The sequence below is a fragment of the Ochotona princeps genome, chromosome 7 (assembly GCF_030435755.1).
Source record: "Ochotona princeps isolate mOchPri1 chromosome 7, mOchPri1.hap1, whole genome shotgun sequence".
In the NCBI taxonomy this organism is placed as follows: domain Eukaryota; kingdom Metazoa; phylum Chordata; class Mammalia; order Lagomorpha; family Ochotonidae; genus Ochotona; species Ochotona princeps.
The window spans coordinates 61,194,051-61,217,323 of NC_080838.1; the positions used below are offsets into that span (position 1 = coordinate 61,194,051).

Consider the following 23,273-nt stretch of genomic DNA (forward strand, 5'->3'; position numbering starts at 1 on the left):
ACAACTACAAACACACTGCATTGTACTACAGCAGGCTCAGCACCACCCTGATGCTGCTTCCGCATATATGTGCCAGTTCAGGGTCCAGCTACTGCACTACCAATTCAGTTCTCTGCTCTAGTGCCTGGGAAAACAGCAGAAGATGGTCCAAATGCGTGCACTCCTGCCATCCACATGGCAAAGCTAAAAGAAGCTCCCGGTGTCACATAATACAATGAAATTAATGAATAAAAAAAAAAAGAAGCTCCCAATAAATATCTTATTAGAAAGTAAAGATTTATAAGTAAATTTAAGCAAGCAATAGGCAAAACTAATCTAACCCAGTTTCTTGTGGGAGGCACAGGTTAGAGACAATAACTAGAAGGAAACAGGAGGTTGAAAAATCAAACTCTAAAACAACAGTTCTTCAAAGAGGCCCCTACGACCTTTCCAAAGAACCAGAGTAGTCAACACTATTTTATATCAACACCCCTTGTAGGACAGTTTCTTGCTAGATTTTCTAATATTAGCCAACATGAAGTTATTAAACCAAAGATAACTGTTGGTTTAAGCATACATGACAGGCTTACCTGCTGATGCGAGGATGGTACAGTGCAAAGCATGCTTTAAGGCCTCTAGTCTTTCACTTTCATGGACTATTGTCTTGTAAGAGAGCTCATTGTACCTTTGTGCAGCTTCTATGAACTTTCTCCTATAATCAAGAACTCGTGCATAGCATACCTACAGGAAGAGAATGTTTTAATTAAGGAGAAAATAGCAAGGAAAAATGAACACGCAAATTCCAAATTACTTGTATGACAGCATTTAGCTAATGTCCCAGGTTATCTAAAGAATTGTATGATTCTCCAATAAACAATGAGTTCCAAGGCAGCCACGCCGGTACCTTATAATGTATCTGTAGCTGTTCATTGGTCGACTCATTCTGCAGCAGCGATGCTCGATTTATGTAGGCCTCGGCCTGCACGGGGTCATCATCCTCCAGGTACAGTCGAGCGATCTTCAGGTAGGTCTCCAGTTTATAATCCACATTGTACTGTCTAGAGTATAACAAAAAATACAGAAAAACGATGGAAATTATGTATTTTGCTCATGTACTTTCTCTTAACACAAGGAATTCAAATATGCCCAGCATATTATAGAAAAACTAACAAAATAAGTCTCATTGACTTTTTCTCATTTGATCATTAACCACATCCCAACTTAGCCATTTCTACCCCTCAGCCTGGCCACTGTGGCCACGGAGGAGCACATAGCAGACAGAAGAGCTCTCTCCCCCATATCCCTATCCCTGTCTCTGCTACCCTAAAAACAGGGTACATAAATACGTCTTAAATATAAACATATTTTATATCTACAAATATAAAAGACATTAACAATAATACATCTCTTTAAAAAGAGCCTTTTCAAATTACCATCATAAAAATATAGAAAGAATTGTCAATTGCCTAGGAATATAAAATTCAACACCTACAGATGAAGGCTTTTTTTATAAATTGGTTGCTTTTTGAAGGAGTTTCACTATATAATTTCATAAATAATGCACAAATGGCAAAATGACTGAAGAAATAGCTGCCTCATCACAATTACTAACAAACATGGACAAGAATCCCCCATTTACCTGGTGAGAGTTATGATGCATATGAAACTATTTTTTTTTATTCATTAATTACATTGCATTATGTGACACAGTTTCATAGGTACTGGGATTCCCCCCACCCCTCCCCACATATGAAACTATCTTTAAGTTATTCATTCATGCTTGTCTCTCTTGCTGTCACTCAAAATCGCAACTCTTACTAACCCTAACTACTTATCTTATTCTTTTCTGCAATCCATGTAGCTGAATTCTGATGGGGGAAACACCCACCAAACTTGATTGATCTCATTTTAAAGCATTTATTTATTTTTGTTGGAAAGGCAGATTCACAGAGAGAAGGAGAGACAGAGGGAAAGATCTTCCACCCACAGGTTCACTCCCCAAATGGCTGCCGCAGTTGGAGTTGAGCCGATCTGAAGTCAGGAGCTTCTTCTGGTTTCACACACAGGTGCAGGGTCCTAAGGCTTTGGACCATCCTCTACTGCCTTTCCAGGCCTCAACCAGGGAGCTAAAAGGGAAGTGGAGCAGCTGAGACATAAACTGGCACCCACATGGGATCCAAGCACTTAAAGGGGGAAGCTTAGCCAATTGAGCCACCGTGCCAGGCCCCTACATACAATTTTGACTGTCACAGAAGACATGCATGTATTACTGGTATTTAAGGAGCAGAGGACCTGGATGCTACTGAACATTGGACAGTGTACAGGAGATATGACAAGAATTAACCCATCTAGGGATCAGTGTGGTGTAGTGGCACTGCATCACAAATGCACATGAGTTTGAGTCCCAGCTTTTCCACTTCTGATCCAGCTCCCTGTTAATGACCTGGGAAAAGCAGAGGAAAATGGCCCTAGTGCTTGGGCAACTTTGGCCATGTGGCAGATCCAGATGAAGCTTCTAGATTCTGGCTTCAGTCTTGACCAGTCCTGGCCACTGCAGCCATTTGAAGAATGAACCAGCAGATGGAAGATCTCTTTCTCTCCCTTTTGTTTTTTGTTTTTTTGTTTTTTTTTTTTAATTTCCCTCTCCCTCCCTCCCTCCCTCTCTTGCTCTCCATAGCTCTGCCTTTTACATACATGAATAAGACTAAAAAAAAAAAAAAAAAGTAGCGGGCAGGCCTGGTGTAGTGGCCGAGCAGCTAAAGTCCTTGCCTTGAACACGCCGGGAATCCTATATGGGCACCAGTTCTAATCCCAGCGACCCTGCTTCCCAACCAGCTCCCTGCTTGTGGCCTGGGAAAGCAGTCAAGGACTGCCCAAAGCCTTGGGACCCTGAATCCACATAGGAGACCCCAAAGAAGCTCCTGGCTCCTGGCTTCAGATCGGCTCAGCTCCAGTCACTGCGGCTACTCGGAGTGTAAGCCAGTAAATGGAAGATCTTTCTCTCTCTCCTCTCTGTGACTCTGACTTTCCAATAAAAATAAATAAATCTTACAAAAAAAAAAAAACCCCACATTCAAAGCATGCCCTCATCTCAAGGCCTTTGTACTAACCGCCCCTCTGAGAACCTGGTGAGACACTTCCCTCAAACAGCCCTCAGCCACTTCCTTTCCCCGCTGTCAAGTCTCCACTTCCCATCCAGCTCCCTGCTTGTGGCCTGGGAGAGCAGTTGAGGACGGCCCAAGCCTTTGGGACCCTGCACCCATGTGGGAGACCCGGAAGAGGTTCCTGGTCCTGGCATCAGATTGGCGCGTACCGGCCCGTTGCGGCTCACTTGGGGAGTGAAACATCGGACGGAAGATCTTCCTCTCTGTCTCTCCTCCTCTCTGTATATCCGGCTTTCCAATAATAATAAAAAAATCTTTAAAAAAAAAAAAAAAAAAAGAACCAGCCTACCACTCAGTCTAATGATATATACCAGTATCCTCTCTTTTTCCCCACTTACTTTACTCTGTCACACTTATCAACTTCTATCATACTACAAAACTTATTTATTAACGTCTTTATCTGTTTCTTGCATTACCATGTAATAAAAATAGGAGTAAGCAATAATATTATATGTGTGTATATATATAAATCCTATATTTATATATTCATCCAATATTCACTATTTAGTATACTTTTGTCCTGTTTCCAAAGGAATTCCCACCAACACTTGGGCTGCGTTTCTCCAATCTTCTTCTTTCTCATATATAGACGCAAGATGCTGCCTTATGGAAGCAACCTGCAATAGGAGGCACACGTGTTAAAATATCTCAACAAGAACTCCCTAATTAAAACAGAGGACAAATTAGTTCATTGTGACAATGTTCTCTTTCAACAGACTACCAAATGAAAGTTTATCAGGAACCAAACTTCTTTATGAATTTTGCATTCATATGGCATCAAAGCAGTAAACAGATAACATATTTCTGCAATGTGAGTTATGGCAATATCTAAGTTTAAATGCTTCAAAATGTTTAAAAATTCTGCTTTTATGTTTCTACAAACATGATGCTGTAGTTCCCTAGTTTTTAGTCTAACAATTTTTATAATGACTTTTTTTTTTTTTTTTAAGATTTACCTATTTGAAAGGCAGATTTTACAGAGTGAAGGAGAGACAGAAGAGCTTCCTGGCTCATACCCCAAAGGGCCACAATGGCTGGAACTGAACTGATACAAAGCTGGGAGCCAGGAATCTTTACTGAGTCTCCCACGTTGGTACACGAGCCCAGGGACTTGGGCCATCGTCATCCTACTCAGCCTTCCCAAGCCATAAGCAGAGAGCAGCCAGAACACAGACCAGTACCCATAACACATGCCAATGCTACAAGGCAGAGGTAGTCTGCTGCACCACTATGCCGCCCCTATACTTACTTTACACAACTTTTTAGAATATTTGACTTGAAAAATAAAATTTTAATATATGAGCAAATGTCAGGTGGAGCTACCAACATCCTCCTGTTTAATACATTTTATCTGTCAAATGATGATTAACACACTGTGTTACGCTAAGCTACCACCTATGACATGGCATCTCGTATGGTCTCTGGCTTGTATCCCACCGCCAATTTGGCTGCTTACTAATGTGTTCGGGAAACCAGTGGAAGATGGCCTAAGTGCTCGGACCCCTGCACCTATGTAGAAGACCCAGATGAAGCTCCTGGCTCCTGGCCTCTCCCGAGCCTAAGCACTGCCATTGCTGCCATTTGGGGAATAAGTCAGCAAGCGGAAGATCTCTTTCTGTTTCTCCCTCATCTCTGTGTAATTCTACTGCTCAAAAAACAAAATCATTATTTTTTTTTAAATTCTAGTTGCCATATTCATCAAAAATGAAACTGAACAATTATCTCCATTAAGAATTTAATAGTATCAGATTCTCCAAGCAACTGCTGCTATCCCAAGTACATTCTCTGATATTAAACCTCCATGCAAAATACAAAACAGACATACATATTGGTAAACAAGTATATACATATATTCTCATGGATGAACTGTATAATGGAGACAAGCACACTAGGAATTGAAGATATGTTGCGGCATGCATCTCCACCCCACTCCCAAATAACACGAGGAGTCCCAATGAAACTGTTAAATATGCCTTGATACCAGATTTTCTACTACAGCTTATACCTGCAATACCATGACACACTTAAATAGCAGAATGTCAAACTAAATAACTATTACTTAAGGGTTATCTATTGCAATCGTACAGAGGGAAATGGTGGGAGGAAGTAAGAGGAAGGGAGAATCCATATACCTACAAAATGGTATCATGGAAATAATAACAACAACAAACCCACACAGTTGTAGATTGTTACCTGCTCCTCAAATGAAATGACTCTGGGCTGGATCTTTTCCAAGGTAAAGTGATAGATTTCTTTGGCTGTGCCATCAGGCAGGCTAGGCAGATGTGTGCAGAAATCCGTCAGCAACTGCCGTGAGATCACGAGGCTCACGTTCTCATTTACCACTTGTTTCACAGAAAGACACAGAAAACATGAGCAAGTCATAAACTGCACAAAGCAATCAATCCTCACCTAAAAATTAACACTAGAAACAACCTGGATTAGCGTAATCTTCAATGCAACATTCCAAGAATTCCATACCCCAATCATTTTACACTGTCACATAATCTTCCTTATGTTGATCTACTTGATTATATTTTGACTGCACCAAAACAGCAAAAATGCCATGACTTCTCTAAGCAAAAGAAATGTCAGGGAAAAGTTTGTGTTCACCAGCTGACATTTTTATACTGTTCCTTTCTCTTACTTTTCCACAACTTGAAGGCATGGAAACACTGGATTCTTATTTATGTACTTACATCCCACCCAGCTTCAGAAAAGTAAAAGAAGAAAATAGTGATATAATTTTAATGAAATTTAAATAAAGCACGCAGTGCCAGCACACTTGGTGCCATGTGCACTTTCCTAATGATAAACAAAGGGGCAGACGTGCGGCACAGCAGTTAAGTTGCTGGTTGGGAAACCTGTGTCTCATATCCAGCGGCTGGTTTGATTCCCAGCAACTACATTTCTTTTTTTTTTCTTAAAGATTTTATTTTTATTATTGGAAAGCCGGATATACAGAGAGGAGGAGAGACAGAGAGGAAGATCTTCCATCCGATGTTTCACTCCCAAGTGAGCCACAACGGGCCGGTGCTGCGCCGATCCAATGCCGGGAACCTGGAACCTCTTCCGGGTCTCCCACGCGGGTGCAGGGTCCCAATACATTGGGCCGTCCTCGACTGCTTTCCCAGGCCACAAGCAGGGAGCTGGATGGGAAGTGGAGCTGCCGGGATTAGAACCGGCGCCCATATGGGATCCCGGGGCATTCAAGGCGAGGACTTTAGCCGCTAGGCCACGTCGCCGGGCCCAAGTTCAACTACATTTATAATTCACGCCCTGGGAGGGAGGTAGAAGATGACGGCTCGAGGACTTGTGTCTCTATCAGCCACATGGGAGAGCTGAACTGAATCTCAGGCTCCTGACCTCTGTCTAGGCCAGCCCTTGCTGTTCTAGATAATTTAGGAGTCAGCCAGTCTATCTCTACCTTTCAAATAAATGAATATAATAAGTGAGCACATTTGAAAAACATGAACTTGAATCAATACTAGATATGTTAGCATTATTATAGACACCTATGAGATATTAACTATATTTGGTTAACAAAGAAACCACCAATGTCACACAGTCCACTTCCAATTACACAGTTCAAGAAACTTGGGGCCAGCAGTGTGGTGGGAGGATTAAGCCATGCCAGCATCCCATGTGAGTGCTGATTTGTGTCCCAACATCTCTGCTTCTGATCTAGCTCCCTGCTAAGGGCCCTGCAAGATGACCAAAGTACTTGGGCCACTCATGTGAGAGACTCAGAGGAAGCCCCTGGCTTTTAACTTTGGGCAGCGCCAGCCCTGGTGTTTTGGTCTCTTAGGGAATGAGCCAGAAGATGGAAGATATCTCCCCTTCTCTTGTATGCAACAGTACTTCAAATAAATAAATCTTTTTAAACAGGGGAAGGAAGATTGGTGCTGTGGTACAGCAGGTAAACCCACCACCTGCAACACCAGCACCCAAACATGGGTGCCAGCTTGTGTCCTTGTTGTCCCACTTCTGATGCAACACCTAGTGTACCTAGGAAAAAACAACAGAAGATGCCCAAGTGTTTGGGCCCATGCTAGCCCTGTGAGACCAGGATGAAGCACCTGGCTCCAGTGCTGGCCACAGCAGCCATCTGGGGAGTGAACGAGCAGATGAAAGCTCTTTCTCTGTCTCTCCAATTCCTTCAAAATACATAAAGGAATCTTAAAAAAAAAAAAATACACAATCTTCTCTGTTCTTCAGTTTCCTCAACTGTAACATTAAAATACCATTTATCTCACAAGGCTATTTAAACCTTAAATGCAGTAAAATTACATAAAAGACTTTAGACAGTAGCTGGCACATAGCAAAAAATAAGGAATTTCCATCCCACTTACTTGCTTCCACAAAAGCTTTCAAGGCTTCTAGTTGTTCTGCCCCAGATAACTGAATTGCTTTTTCCAGGATCTGACGATACCTAAAACAATACCAAATAAAAATAATGTTCAGTGTGGGCACCTGGTATGGTGATTGAGACTTTGCTTGGGTTACACACATTCCATACCAGAGTAGCTGAGTTTGAGTTGGTTCCATTTGATTCCAGTTTCCTGCTAATATGCACCCTAGGAAGCATCAGGTAATAGTTCAAGTACTTGGGTTCCCACCATCAACACAGGAAACCTCAACTGAGTTCATGAGGCTTCAGCCTGGCCTAGCCCTGGGCTGTTACAAACACTTGGAGATTGGAACAGAGAATCAAACATCTCTCTCTCCCCCTTACAAAGAAAATGAAAACACCCGGATACAGGAAAAAAAACAATAATAATTTGGAAATAATAGTTTACCCACTTTCCTTTAGCCCTTGAACCTTTTTGCCCTAACTATGTAAATATTGTCAAAAATGAAGAAAAAAAAAATGAAAACAAAATTCTTGAAAAAAAATGTTCAGAGGGCACTATATTTTCCAATGCAAACACTAAGGTGCACTTACTCATTTTCAACCCTAACTTTGATTGTATTTATTCAAGTCTATTTATCCTGATTCATTACATATATGTAATACACACATTATACATACACATTAATTCCCAGTCCATAAGAACCATTAAATTTATAATTCTAAGATGTTATTTCATCTAGATTTCAGTTATGTTTACCAAATTTTAAGTATTCAAATCCATCATAAAAAGGAATGGATCAAACTCTAAGTTGTAAAACATACGGTATCATTTTTTCTTTAAACTTTTAGTGTTGCATTTAAAGTAAAATGTAAATTTCCTTTCTACTGTCTTACAAGATAAACTATAGTCCCTTTGACTTTTTATTATACAAACACAGAAATCCACTACCTAACATGACCCAAAGCCTTTTCCTCTTGTGAACTTAATGAATATAGTCACTAACAATAGTACAATGTTGACTAGGCAATAAACCAAACACTAGAGATTGAATTAAATCAAATATTAGATATTGAATGTGTCCAAGCATACAAAATAAACTCCAGCAAAGCATTTGCATGAATAGGGCACCCATTACGCTATCAGCCTACTTACTCTTTATTTACATTCAGTTCTAAGCAGTATCTGACCTAATACCCATGACCACGTGAGATTTAAAATAGCTGGGCTGATGCTGCACAGTGGTATCTTAAACCTCCACCTTTAGTGCCAGCATCCCATATGTGTGCCATTTCAAGTCTTGGCTACTCCACTGCTGACCCAACTCCCTGCTAATGACCCCGGTAAACAAAACACAGCACAAGGTCTTGGGTCCCTGCACTCATGTGGGAGACCTAGAAGAAGCTCCTGGCTTCAGATTAGAACAGCTCTGGCTGCAGCAACCATTTGAAGAGTGAGCCAGCAGATGCAAGATTTCTGTCTGCGTTTCTCCCTCTCTGTAACTCTCAAATAAAAATAATCTTAAAAAAAAAAAAAAGATTCAAAACAACAAACTAAAAAGCATAGGATAGGGGATAAATTTCATTATAAATCACCTTACATTTGTATTCATTTAGCATCAACAAATTATTAAGCATCTATTATGTCTATGAGCAAAGGTTCAATTCCTGGTTTCTTGGCAAATAAAATACAAAAGCAAAATTTCATGTGATACACAAAAAATACACCACATTCCTTAATTAGGATCAAAATGAGGGCTACAACTACACATTAAACGGTCTTCCACTTACAGCATAGGTGACTAGATGAACTCTCCCTTCCCCCCCATCAAAAAAAAAAAAAGAAAAAAATTTAAAGCGCCCCCACAGTGGCACAGCACATTAATCTTTCACATGCTAGTGCCAGCATCCCATATTGACACCAGTTTGTGACCCAACCACTCCACTTCAATCTAGCTCACTACTTATGGCCTGGAAAAGCAGAAGTGATGGCCCAAGGCCTTGGGACCCTGCACCCACGTGGGAGACCCAGAAGAAGCTTCTAGTTCCTGGCTTCAAATACCAGCTCAGCTCTGGTCATTGTGGCCATTTGGGGAGTGAACCAACAGACGGAAGACCTCTGCTCTGTCTTTCCTCTCTCTGTAAAATTTAGCTTTCAAATAAAAATAAATCTGAAAAAAAAAATCCTTTTAAAATAACCAACATAAAAAGCTGAAATCAACACAACAAAAATTCAACAGCATAAAATTGTAGCACAGTATTGTAGCACACACAGTAGGTTAAGCCACCAGCTGGAAAGCTGGTAACCCTTTGAGCATGGTTCAAGTCTCAGCTGCTCCACTTCTAATCCAGCAAATGTATCAAAAAAGCAGTAGAAGGTGGCCCAAGTGCGTGGACCCTGTCATCGACTTTGGAGACATGGACAGAGTTCCAGAATCCTGACTTTAGCACAGCCCAGCTCTGGCCATTGCAGTCACTTGGGGAGTAACCAGCAGATGACAGATTTCTCTTTCTGTCTCTCTCTCTCTCTCTCTCTCTAACCCTGCCTTTCAAATGAAAATAAAGGGCCTGACACAACAGCTCAGCAGCTAAATTTTCTCCTTGCAAGCACTGGGATCCCATATGGGCACAGGTCCACATTCCAGTTGTTCCACTTCACACCCAGCTCCCTGCTTGTGGCTTGGGAAAACAGTAGAGGACAGCCCAAAGCCTTGGGATCCTGCAACTGGGTGGGAGACCCGGAAGAAGCTTCTGGCTCCTGGCTTTGGATTAGCTCAGTTCTGGCCATTGCGGCCACTTGGGGAGTGAGCCAGCGGACAGGATATCTTTTTTTTTTTTTCCCGTGTTTTGCATCTTGGTCAATTGGTGTGAATTTTGTTTTAAAGATTTATTCATTTTATTACAGCCAGATATACACAGAGGAGGAGAGACAGAGAGGAAGATCTTCCATCTGATGATTCACTCCCCAAGTGAGCCGCAATGGGCTGGTGCTGTGCCGATCCGAAGCCGGGAACCTGGAACCTCCTCCGGGTCTCCCACACGTGTGCAGTGTCCCAAAGCTTTGGGCCGTCCTCAACTGCTTTCCCAGGCCACAAGCAGGGAGCTGGATGGGAAGTGGAGCTGCTGGGATTAGAACCGGCGCCCATATGGGATCCTGGGGCGTTCAAGGCAAGGACTTTAGCCGCTAGGCCATGCCGCCGGGCCCGGACAAGATATCTTTCTCTGTCTCTTTCTCTCTGTAAAAATCTGCCTTTTGTGAATGGGGTGGTCACAGAATGTGGTTAAGAAATCGCATTTATTTTTAACATGTTGGTTGCTCAATACTATGTCAATTAATTCCATAACGATGTTAATTGTTGCTGATAATATGTTAGTGCTTTTATTTGATCAGGATGATATTCTGCTGGCTCTGCCCTCAGACCAGAGAGGGTCTCCCCAATAAGTAGTTGGACTTGACTGGACTATAATTTGCTGGACTCTATGCTTGGCATATGCTTGCTAAGAGGGAATCTCAACTGAACTTGAACTATGATTACACAACAGGGTGGTGGAACCCACCATGGGGGAGGGTGTGGGGAAGTGTGGGGAGAATCCCAGTTCCTATGAAATTACAACACAATGTAATTAATGAATAAATTTAATTAAAAAATGGGAAAAAATCTGCCTTTCTAATAAAAATAAATACATCAAAAAAAAGGTGTTGGGACTTGAATATGAAATGTGGGTGGTCCCAGGGCCCGGCGGCGTGGCCTAGCGGCTAAAGTCCTCGCCTTGAATGCCCTGGGATCCCATGTGGGCGCTGGTTCTAATCCCGGCAGCTCCACTTCCCATCCAGCTCCCTGCTTGTGACCTGGGAAAGCAGTCGAGGACAGCCCAAAGCCTTGGGACCCTGCACTCACGTGGGAGACCTGGAAGAGGTTCCTGGTTCCCGGCATTGGATTGGCGCAGCACCAGCCGTTGCGGCGGCTCACTTGGGGAGTGAATCATCGGTGGTCCCAAACCTGCCCTACACATCAAACACAAATAAGTAAATATTTTTATAAACAGTATAAAACCCCAACAGGAAAGTGAAATGGTGAAGAGCACAGCAGAATGAATCACGGCTTCCAACTACAGAGGCAGGTGAGGCACGGGAGGACTCAGGGAAGGAAGAGCAGTGGGCTCTGGTTGGAGCATCTCTTCCTATCTGCCAGAAACACTGACAGACAAGTTGCAGCTTCTCACCAATACAGCTGGTCTAAAGAGAGTCAAGTTTCTTGCCTGCCAAAGGAGGGAACACGTTGGAGGTAAGGTTACAGATTCTATTCTACAGATCACCTCGCCAAACCGAACCTACTGAGAACTTGGTCCCAGACCACTTGTGGTACCTGGTAGAAGGAAATGAAAACCCTCTCTGAGAGAACAGCATCCCCGATCTCCACTGCGTTTTAAATACGTAGTTCAAATAATTTACCTAACAAACTAATAAGGCACATGACAATATGAGCTAGCATCACCAAAAGCAACAGATGACAGCATTGATCTGGGACTTCAGATACTGGAGTTACAAGATTATGGTACAATTATGATTGGTATGTTCACAGAGATAGACACACTTTAAGATTCGGCAAAAACTAGGAACCGTAAAAAAACTTAGTTTGAAATACAGAACCAAGCTGACATGTTGGCTTAGCACACCAATCTTCAGTCACCTTCCCGTATGTGTACCAGTTCTAGTTCCAGCTGCTCCACTTCCCATCCAGCTCCCTGCTTATGAACTTGAACAGCAGCACAGGAAGGCTCAAGTCCTTGTGCCCCTGCTCCCATACAGGAGATTCAGAAGAAGCTCCTGACTGATGGCTTTGATCAGCTCAGCTCTGGCCATTGCAGCCATTTGGGGAGTGAACCAATGGATGGAAGATCTCTCTGTGTTTCCTTCTCTCTGTAAATCTGCCAAATCTGCCTTTCATATAAAAAACAAATCTTAAAAAAAGACGAAAAAAGAACTACTACAATTACAGAAATACAAAATACTAAGACCAAACATCAGTTGGTATTGTGGCACAGCAGGTTAAGCTAGCATCCCAAGTTGGAGCCCTGGCTGTTCCACTTCCAACCCAGGTTTCTACCAATGCATGTGAGAAGGCAGTAGATGATGGCCCAAGTACTCGGGCCTCTGTCATTCAAGTAAGAAACCACAATGGAGTTTTTAACTCCTGCTTTTGGCCTGGCCCAGACCTAGTTTGTTATGGTCATATGGCGAGTGAGCCAGTGGATGGAAGAGCTGTCATTCTGCCTTTCAAATAAATAAATATTTAAATAAAAATTAAAATAAAGACAAACTGCTGAAAACTTCCTGGGACAGACGAAAGAATCCAACCCATTAATACAAGAAAGTAGGGGAGGGCCCGGCGGCGTGGCCTAGCGGCTAAAGTCCTCGCCTTGAAAGCCCCGGGATCCCATATGGGCGCTGGTTCTAATCCCGGCAGCTCCACTTCCCATCCAGCTCCCTGCTTGTGGCCTGGGAAAGCAGTCGAGGACGGCCCAATGCATTGGGACCCTGCACCCGCGTGGGAGACCCGGAAGAGGTTCCAGGTTCCCGGCTTCGGATCGGCGCAGCACCGGCCCGTTGCGGCTCACTTGGGGAGTGAAACAACGGATGGAAGATCTTCCTCTCTGTCTCTCCTCCTCTCTGTATATCCGGCTTTCCAATAATAAAATCTTAAAAAAAAAAAAAAAAGAAAGAAATAAAAAAAAAAAAGAAAGTAGGGGAGCTCATTCAGGATAATGTGATGGGGTATTTATAAGAAATGGCCATAGTAGTCTCACTGCCTGCCTCCAGGTCCCTTTGAAACATGACATGACAGCTTTTCACATCAAGTAGTAGAGTTTAGGGGCCAGCATTTTGGCACATCAAATTAAGCTGCCGCTTGCAATGTTGGCATCCCAAATGAAACTATCAGTTCAGGTCCTGGCTGCCGCATTTTTAAGTCAGCATCCCTGCTAATACACCTGGGAAAGTTTCAAAAGACGGACCAAGTGCCTGGTCCTTTACCACTCGTGTGGGAAATCAGGATGAAGTTCCTGGTTTCTGGATTTAGCCTGATACAAACTTGGCTGTTGTGGCCATTTGGGGAGCGAACCAGTAAATGGGACGTCTTTCTGCATCTCTGTGTCTTTCAAATAAACAAATCTTAAAAAAAAAAAAAAAGGTAGATTTTAGGGGTATGTTTAGTACAGCAGGTAAGCTCATCTACAAGCCACAGGAGAGGTGCCAAGGTTTGAGTACCTCCTCCGCTCTCAACTGCAACATCCTGCCAATGCAGATCATGAGACAACAGGCGATGCCTCAAGTATTTGAGACCCAAACTGAATTGTGGACTCTAGACTTTGTCTTCGTCCTGTTCCAACTTGCAGGAACTTGTAAGTGCATTAGTGAATGAGATCTCTCTGCCTTGCACATAAATAAAATTTAAGAGTTAAAATTGGGGCTGGCGCAGTGGCGAGCACATTAAGCCTCTGCCCGCAGTGCTAGCACCCTATATAGGTGCCAGTTTGAGTCCTGGTTGCTCCACTGCTGATCCAGCTTTCTGCTGGATCCTAAACCCATGTGGGAGACCCAGAGGCAGCTCACAGCCCCTGGATTCAGGCTGGTTCAGTGCCAGCCACTGTGATCATTTGGGGAGGGAACCAGCAGGTGGAAGATATCTCTCTGGGGCCAGCACAGTGGCATGAACTTACTGGCCAGACTAACCTACTGGCCAATAAGCTATGTAGCCAAATTACCTGCACTGCCCCAGCCAACAGGCCAGCCAAACCACAGAGGCCAAGCTGCCTACCTCTCCTGAAGGCAACTGCAGAGACACGTATGAGTCCATTTGGAGTCAAGACCACGTGGAACAGAAAAGAATCATTGGCGGTAGCTGTTGTGACATAGTAGGTGAAATTTCTGCTTGGGACGCCCACATGCCATACTGGAGAGTCCACTAAAATACTAGTTACCACATACTTCTTTCTGCCAACATGCCTGGGAGGCAGCAGATGACGGCTCAAGTGCTTGGTCCCCTGCCACTCACATAGGAGACCCAGATGGAGTTTCTGATTCCTGGCTTTCGCCTAGGGTAACCCCAGATGTTGTGGGCATCTCAAGAGTGAAGCAGCAGATGGAATAAATCTCTTCTTTCTGTCACTCTGTCTTTCAAATAAAATAAGTCAATAAACCTTTTCTTAAAAAGAAAAAAGAACTCAGTCAACCTACAGAATTTCATTTAAATAAAAAAAAACTATTGTTATAAGTCACTAGGTTTGTAAATAGTTTCTCAGAGCTGACATAGATCATTAAAAACACATCCACAGACACATCATAATAAAGCTGCAAAAAATTAAGGACAAAAATCATAAAAATTATGAAAGTGCTAACAAAATTTTGGGGAGAAAAATACATCTTTTACCCCAGCTGTAGGCAACTGCCTGGGTTGCGTTGTACCTAGGCTAGTGTTACACTGCTGGGAGAAAAGCAGCTAGTAGCTGGCGAGCATCCTAGGCCTGGTTAATGCCAAATTTGTGTTAACTGTACTAGTGTGCCAGCACAGCTGCCTTTTTTTTTTTTTTTCATTTTTAAAGACATGTGAGGGCAGACACAGGCACACCGGCAGACAGGGTCTGGACCACTGGACTCTAAACTCCATCTACAGGGAAAATCACGGGATCTGTGGTCTAACCATGGAGTGCATGTGTCAGAACTGGGTCTACTTGGTTGTTGAAGTTTGTACAACAGACAGCATGCCTAGATGCACATGGAGGACATGACAAGTAGGTCACTGAGGCCTGCAGAGGACGTCTAGTACCAAGGAGGGCAGGACAAACTGGACAGCTCTCCCAAAAACTTTGACAGCAAGTATCTGGGCAAATGGAAAGTCTAAGGTGGACTGTGTCAGCCAACGGACCTTAAAAAGATTTCCTCAACCTTGGAACAACAAAATCAACAGCATCCCAAAACTACTGAAGCCACTTAAGCATTACCCTCAGAACATGCTCCATATCTGGGACCCTGGGATGACATCAGGTGGCCTTCCCCATCTCAGGGTAGTGACATATTTGGGCTGCTGGGATTGGCCCTCTCCCCTTTCCTCCCCATTTTCTCCAAATGCAGGAAGAAAAATGGAGATTGGAGGCAGACGTCTCATCCACTTTGCTCCATTCCTTGACACTCCACACCCTAATGAGTGGTCCACACAGGCATGCATCCTTAACTATGCAAACAGCATCAAAAATAAATTTATAATAATTTAAAAAAAACACACCTTAGTGAAGTCACTCTTTACTTTCTAAACATTTAAATTTTGTGATAATGGAAAAGAGTGGAAGAGGAAAACTGGCAGTCTAGATAAAAAAAATTATGAGCTGAAAAGTGGCACAGATCGCTGCCAAGACAGATGTGTTTACAGAGTGAAGGACACTGAGACAAGAGGCCACAGGCTGTGTTCTGGCTTTACCAACTGCAAGCTCACCTCTGTCCTTCCTTCTCTCATGTAATGCAACTAACATCATCTACTTCTTAAAGGGTTTAAAACTGTAAGTATCAGTGTGCTAGCTTTGAGTCTGGAGGTGAGACCAACTAACATTGGTGGTGGTGGAGGAGCAAGGCTAACACAGAACTGGAAAATCTAATTAGGAAAGGGTCTTTGAACTTACATAGTCTATCTCCCATTGTGTCTACATATATTCTCCACTTTTTACAACTCTATTATTAAAAAGCTCTTATCTGGGGCTGACACAGTGGCACAGCAAGCTAATCCTTTGCCTGCAGCACCAGCATCTCCAGTGCATATTAGTTCATGTCCCTGATGCTTCACTTCCATCCAGCTCCCCGCTAAAGGCCTAGGGAAAGCAGTGGAAAATGCACCAAGGCCTTGGGCTCTTGCACCAACATAGAATTCTTGGAAGAATCTCCTGGATCCCGGCTTTGGACCAGCTCTGCTCTGGCTGTTGTGGCCCCCTCTGAAGTTTTATATGGGACAATCAACACCATGCATAAAAGGCACAAACAGCAGCCTATGGGAATGCCAATCTGAGTCCCCGCTACTCTGTATCCAATCTAGTTTCCAGTTGATGCTTCCTGGGAGGCAGAGGACTCAAAAGGTGGGACTCTGTCAACTACATGGGAGAATCAGAGAATTATTGGCTGCTGGCCTCGTGAATGGAAAACTCTCTCTCTCTCCATCCCTCCCTCTCTCTCAACTCTCTCACTCCATTAAAAGACGAAAAGTGGCTGGCACCATGGCTTAACAAGATTGGTGCCACATGTGATGCCAGCACTCCATATGGGTCCTGTTTCTATCAAGCTTCTTGTTAATGCATCTGGGAAAATACAGGGGATAATCCAAGGGCTGGGCTCCAGCATCCACATGCGAGACCCAGAAGCTCCTGACTCCAATCTGGCCCCAACCTGGCCCAGCCTCTAACTGCTGCAGCCATTCAGGAAGGGAACCAGAAGCTGAGAGATCTCTGTCTCGCAATATCTTCTTGGAACTCTTTCAAGTAAATAAATAAATCTTTTCTACAAATTTAAAAATTGAAAAAATAAAGAAAAAAACATCCTATAAATCTGCAAAAATTCTTCTCATATGGCTAAATTTTTTTAAAGATTTATTTAACTGGTGTGTGGCGGAGGAGACAGATGTACAGAGAGGAGAGACAAAGATCTTATACCCTCTGGTTCATTCCCCAAATGGAAATGAGCTGATCTGAAGCCAGGGGCTTCTTACAGGTCTCCCATGCATGTGCAGGCTACCAAGGCACTGGGCCATCCTCAACTGCTTTCCCAGGCCACAAACAGGGAACTGAATCAGATGTGGAGCAGCCAGGACCTGAACAGGCACCATTATAGAATCCCAGCACTCACATTGATTGTTGGTTCATTGATTACATCACAATATCTTATTGCATGTAAGGCTGTTAGAGATTGAAATGATATTACAATTTACAGGTATTATTTTTCAGATTGACCTCATTTCATCTTAAATTAAGGCAAACGTGGTATCTAACCTTTTGGGATTGGCTCATTTCCCTTAGCATAATGGCTTCCAGTTGGGCCCATTTGACCACAAAGATTGCATTTCTTTTTTTTTAATAGCTGAGTAGTATTCCATGGAGTAAATGAACCACAGCTTTCTTATCCAGTCTTCTGTTGATGGGCATTTCGGCTGCTTCCCAGTTTTTGCAATTATTGATTGTGCCGCTATGAACACAGGGGTGCATGTTGGTTTCTCATGTAACAGGTGTTTTGGATATATTCCTAGGAGTGCTATTGCTGGATCATATGGTGTGCAGATTTTCAGTTGTTTGAGTGTTCTTCATACTGATTTCACTTGCAGGGGGCAGATGAGCTAATTGGGCCCAGCTAATTTATTTTATCAACTTTAGGCAGTTGTGCTGATTCTATAGAAAAGCATTTGTAATACAGACAAAAAAGCAACCCTAGGTTCAAAACCAAGCTCTGCTCCTGTCTATTCACAGATTCAACTAACACCAAATGACAGTTACAGATATCTGGCCAACCCCTAGGAACATACAGTATCAATATTTTGGGAAACTAGTGTACTCCACCATTCTTTAATACAGCAGCCTTTGTTACCCAGCTCTGAAACCCTATAATCACTGCTACAATCCAAAAGTATTTCTTTCATAAAACATACCGCTGGCAGAACTATTCTGTTCTGAGGATAAACATCCTGACACCTTCCTACCCAGCCAGGAACAGATATAGCTAAGGGCAAGGCCAAGACTATTTTCAGAAAGTAGCTCTAACTACTTCTGAAAATTGCTGCTACTTAAGGCGGTAATGGCTCTCAGTCACCCATAAGCCCAAATGGTAGAATGTTAAAGTGATGGCTTCATACCTTTCTCTGTCCATGGCCCTTTACACTTCTAACTTTTGTCCTTAAAAAGGTGGCAGCATGGGGTGGCTATTCGGCCCAGCAGCTGAGGCGACAGCTTGGGTAGCTCTCACCCCGTTCCCAGAGGGCCTGGTGTGAGCTCAGTCCCTGCTACTCCACTTCTGATGAAGATTTCTCTTCACTGGCACCTGGTAAGGCAGTGCCTGATTATGATGGCCCAAGTATGTGAGTCCTCGCCACCCCAGTGGGAAATTTGGATGGAATTCTGAACTTCTGGCTGCAGCCTACAGCTGGCCCAGCCCTGGTTACTGCAGGTATCTGGAGAGTGAATAAACAAACAAGCAAAAGATCTAGGGCCTGACACAATGGCTCAATGGCTCAAAGGCTAAATCCTCACCTTACAAACACTGAGAATCCATAGGAGTGTTGATTCATGTCTTGATTGCTCTACATCCCATCCTGATCCCTGCTTGTAGCTTGGTAAAGCAGTACAAGATGGTCCAAAGCCTTAGGACCCTGCACCTGCACAGGAGACCTGGAAGAGGCTCCTGGCTCCTGTCTTTAGATCAGCTCAGCTCCAGCCACTGCCACTTGGGAAGTGAACCAGCAGATGAAGATCTTTCTGTCTGACTTTTCTTCTCTCTCTACATCTGCCTTTCCAATAAAAACAAATAAATCTTTAACACAAACAAAACACAAATGAAAGATATTTGTCTCTGTCTCTCTCTGTCCTTCAAATAAGATGAAAATAAATACATTAATTAATGGGGAAAAAAAAGATGTAGTTGCAGACTCATTTCCCTCCTCGAGAAGATCAGCACAGCAGAATAAATGTGAGACTACCCAGGAACCCTAGGAGTTTATGGCTTCCACTCAAAGTCATAAAAGAAAGCCTTAGTTAAATCACTGAATGAGAGGTGTGCAGAAAGGAAAATCCCGACAACAGCCAGATATGTGGGGTGGCAGCAGAGCTGCCAACTGACTGTCCGTACACAAGCCCAGGACAGCAAACAGCCTCGTCAGTACATAGAATCTTGAGAAGCAGTAAGTTGATGAACATCCCTTTCTCTCGTTCAGTGACAAGTGACAGAAGCACCTTACAAGATAGGTTTTGCTGGTTATCCCCAGTTCTAAACCAAGGAAGTAACATGGAAGTTCCAGAATTAAACAAGTACTTAGAAAGTTCTGTCTTCTAATAACAAACACACTTACTTTTTATTCAACAAAATCAAAACTAAAGCAAGCACAGGGAGAAATACAAGCTCTGTGACTTTAAGCCAAATGGAAAAAGGGAATTAGCCAGCAAGCTGTCTTCGACTTATGTCCAACCCTTGGGGAAGTCAGGGCCTACTCAGTGACTGCTTAACACACGAACAACAATGCCAGGACACTTTCCTCTGGGTCAAGTACTGTCCCAAGTGATAACAGGACAATAAAGATGCAAAGGTACTTCAAAAAGTTCATGAAAAATGGAATTAAAAGTATGAATCTATCTGGGCGCTAAATATTTTCGAAGTCCATGCAATCTTTATAGCACACATTTTCCACATATTATGAACAAAAATCATTCACCCAAAAACTTTTGCACCAAAATAAATTCATACTTTCATTCTGTATTTCCATAAACTCCATTTTCCCTCCTATACACACATACTCATCTTTGTCCTGGGCCACTTCAGAGCGAAGTCCTACCATTATGTCACTTTCCCCGGTAAGAAAATGAGGCACAAAGGGAATAAACGTGTTACACACAGCTGCCTTTACATTTGCCAGAGAAAAGACAGTACAGCCTACACTTTTAAAAACAGAAGAAAATTCAATGTTAAGTCAGGGGTATCCCATTGATGGAGATTAAACTGTCAAGATGTAAATAGTAGGACTAATTTCAGAAGCATCCTCTATAAATGAAAGCATGCTTCTCAAAGACCAGTGCTGGTAAATCTACAAGGAAAACATGGGCGGCAGACACCTGCCTTGCTCCCCACCTGTAACTAACACTGCTGAGCAATGACCTGCCGGCCAAGCACAGGTGTCAAATTTTAACCAGGGATGCCATCTACGTATTCTACAAAAACTTGGACCAAATCCCTAAACAATGCAGTTCTCTGAAAAGATTGCACTATTCTGCACACAGACAAAAGCAGCCAAGACACATGCATCCACCGAGGATGGTCTGGAGTGGCTCTGGCCCACATGAGAGAGTCCATACCTCCTCCGTCCCTCCCCGTCTCCACGAACAATTCTGGATCAGATAATCGAGGTCCCAGCATATAAATCTCCCCCTCAATCATAAGTGGAAAAGAGTCCCAAAGAGAGGTCAGCGTGGTTGGAGGAGGCCAGGCCGCTAGAGCAAGGGACACAGGTGCGGAGGCCCAGGGAGCCGTGGTCTCGCTGGCTACATTTCCAGAATTTTCAAAGCAGCCAGTTAAGGATGCCACGGAGGACTGAACAAGTCGACAGCCATCCCCGACCCCTAGCAAGCTTAGCCTCAGCACAAGGTCTCCTCCAGTATTCCGGCTCGCAACCTTCGCCTCGCCGGCTGACTTCAGGCCCGCCCCCTTGGCGGTCGGGCCAGCTGCCGGCCTCACACACGAGCGCCGCGGTCAACCCAAGAACAAGTCTGTGGCTTCCTTCCCGCCAGCTCTCTACTCTCGTGCTCCCGGGAAACACTCACTTGCCGGCCAAATCTTTATGAGAGCCGCTGGAATTCATGAGCTGAGCCAAATCCTGGCGCACGGCTGCCGCCATCTTTCCTCCACCTCAGCCGGGGCTGCTGGGAGCCCCTTACAGCCTGAAAATAAAACGAGTACGGTCCTCCAGGAACGGCCAGAGAGAACCCGACACACCACAGAGTGGCGCCTGTGTGGGCCAGAGCGTCGCGGAGGGGGCTGGCTGGGCTGTCTCCGCCCTCGGGATTGAGTGACACCTACGCCCGAGGCCCCTCCCCCGGGCCTGGCTCTCACGCTCCGACTTGGGATTGGCTGATGAACTTGAAGGGAGAGCGTGGCTTGTGCATCTCCACTGAGGGCTCGGTGAGTAAAAGAAGTACTTCTTCGCTCTGCTCCGGGTTGCGCTGTTAAGAGTTATTTCTATTTCCCACTTCATCACAAGCAGATACTTGTCTTGAAATTGTCTGATGTGCAGCGGTACTTACACCCACCTTCAATCTGTAAGCAGTTCTACCTGAGCGACTAATAATATGTTCACTCGCCCTTTGTAGGTGATGACATTTCATTGGTCTTGTATCCCTATAAAGTTTGTGCAAATACAAGCAAATAAATGGAAAGTTGTGTGTCTCCGGCTCATAGAAAATAACATTTTCATGGTTCTGTTCTCGTTTGTGTTGCATTTTTGTTCTTGCTTGCTTTTTTGTATTGTTTTATTTCATTTTTCACTTTTTCTGAAGATCTTGCCATGTTAGTCCAATTTAAAAAGTCATTCATTGCACAGCTTGGAAAGCAATACATACTGAAGGTATGGCAAAATTGACTTATTAATTACTATAAGACACTTAAGTTGGGGGAGTGAGATATTATTGTTGTTTTCAAGAAAAGGAGAGAGGACAGAGTGAGCTCCAACCTCTTAGTTCACTCCTCGGATATCTGCAATAGCTCCCATCTGGAACCAAAGTCAGGTTCGAAACCAGAGTCGGGAACACAACCCAGGTCTTCCCCACGTGAGCACGTATCTAATTACATGAGATACCTGCTACCTCCCAGAATCTGCTGGAGTCAGGAGCAGGGACCCCAACATCAAACCCAGGAGCTCCAAAAGGGGTTATGAGGATCTCAGCTGCTAGAACAAACACTCACTTTTCTTTATTTTTGATCAGTCAATGCTGTAATGAATAACCTTTCTCATGCGTCATTTTATATACACTAATGTACACACCAAACGCATTCCCAGAAAGACACCGAAAGGAGACTTGCTTAGAATTTTGGTAGAACTTACAGAATTGTTACTGCAGAAATAGCTTTTCTTATCATTTTGCTCTCCTAATAGAAAGACCTAAGAATGCAATTTCTCTTTATTTCTTTTATTTTATTTGAAAGGTAGAATTACAGAGAGAGAGGATTTCCTTGTGCTGGCTTACTCCTCAAATGTCCACAATTACCAGAGCTAAGCTGATCTGAAACCAGGAGCCAAGAGCTTCCTCTGCATCTCCCGCATGGGTGCAGGGACCCAGGATTTGCAGAGGCCTATGGCTTTCCTACGCCATGAGCATGGTACTAGATTGGAAGTGGAGCAGCCAGACCTAATGCCCATATGGGATGCTGGCACTGCAGGCAGAGGCTAAGCCATGGAACATATCCCTAAGAATGCAATTTCTTACAGTCTTGGCTGTAAAGGCCATCTTTAGATGTGATAAATTGTATGTTTCCTCTGTTACAGAGGAGAAATGTGAAATACAGAAAAAGAAATTTCTTTTAAGAAGATGAAGTAGGGCCCGGAAAGGTAGCCTAGTGGCTAAAGAACTTGCTTTGCACACCCAGGATCCCATATGGGTGCCGGTTTGTATGCTGGCTGCTCTGCTTCCCTTCCAGCTCCCTGCTTTTGGCCTGGAAAAAGCAGTAGAGGACGGCCCAAAGCCTTGGGACCCTGCACCCACCCAGGAAACGCAGAAAATGCTCCCAGCTCCTGACTTTGAATCAGCTCAGCTCCGACAGTTGAGGCTACTTGGGGAGTGAACCAAGGGTTGGAGAATCTTTCTCTCTATGTCTGCTTCACGCTGTAAATCCGACTTTCCAACAAAAATAAATAAATCTTTAAAAAAAAAAAAGAAAGAAAGAAAATAAGTTACAGGGGCTATTATGTTAGCCTAATATGTTAATCCTCCCTCTGCTGGCACCAGCATCCTATATGGGCATCTGTCCGTGTCCTGGTTACTCCACTTCCTATCCA

General features: G+C 43.6%; 1 protein-coding gene across 2 annotated transcripts in view; it reads right to left on the reverse strand.

Moving 5' to 3' along the window:
- The window catches only part of COPS4 (COP9 signalosome subunit 4), a 31,365-nt gene extending 10,073 nt beyond the window's left edge, over positions 1–21,292 (reverse strand). Inside the window, exons 1-6 of one of the 2 annotated variants that reach the window (XM_004590602.4) lie at positions 21,046–21,292; positions 7,496–7,575; positions 5,337–5,488; positions 3,657–3,760; positions 884–1,037; positions 570–720 (exon numbers count right to left, since the gene is read on the reverse strand). In XM_004590602.4, coding sequence (XP_004590659.1) covers positions 570–720; positions 884–1,037; positions 3,657–3,760; positions 5,337–5,488; positions 7,496–7,575; positions 21,046–21,119 — 715 coding nt within the window. In that variant the 5' untranslated portion in view covers positions 21,120–21,292. The remainder of the gene's footprint in view (positions 1–569; positions 721–883; positions 1,038–3,656; positions 3,761–5,336; positions 5,489–7,495; positions 7,576–21,045) is intronic. The other variant, XM_004590603.3, reaches the window with a different exon arrangement.
- Between the last annotated feature and the right edge of the window lie 1,981 nt (positions 21,293–23,273).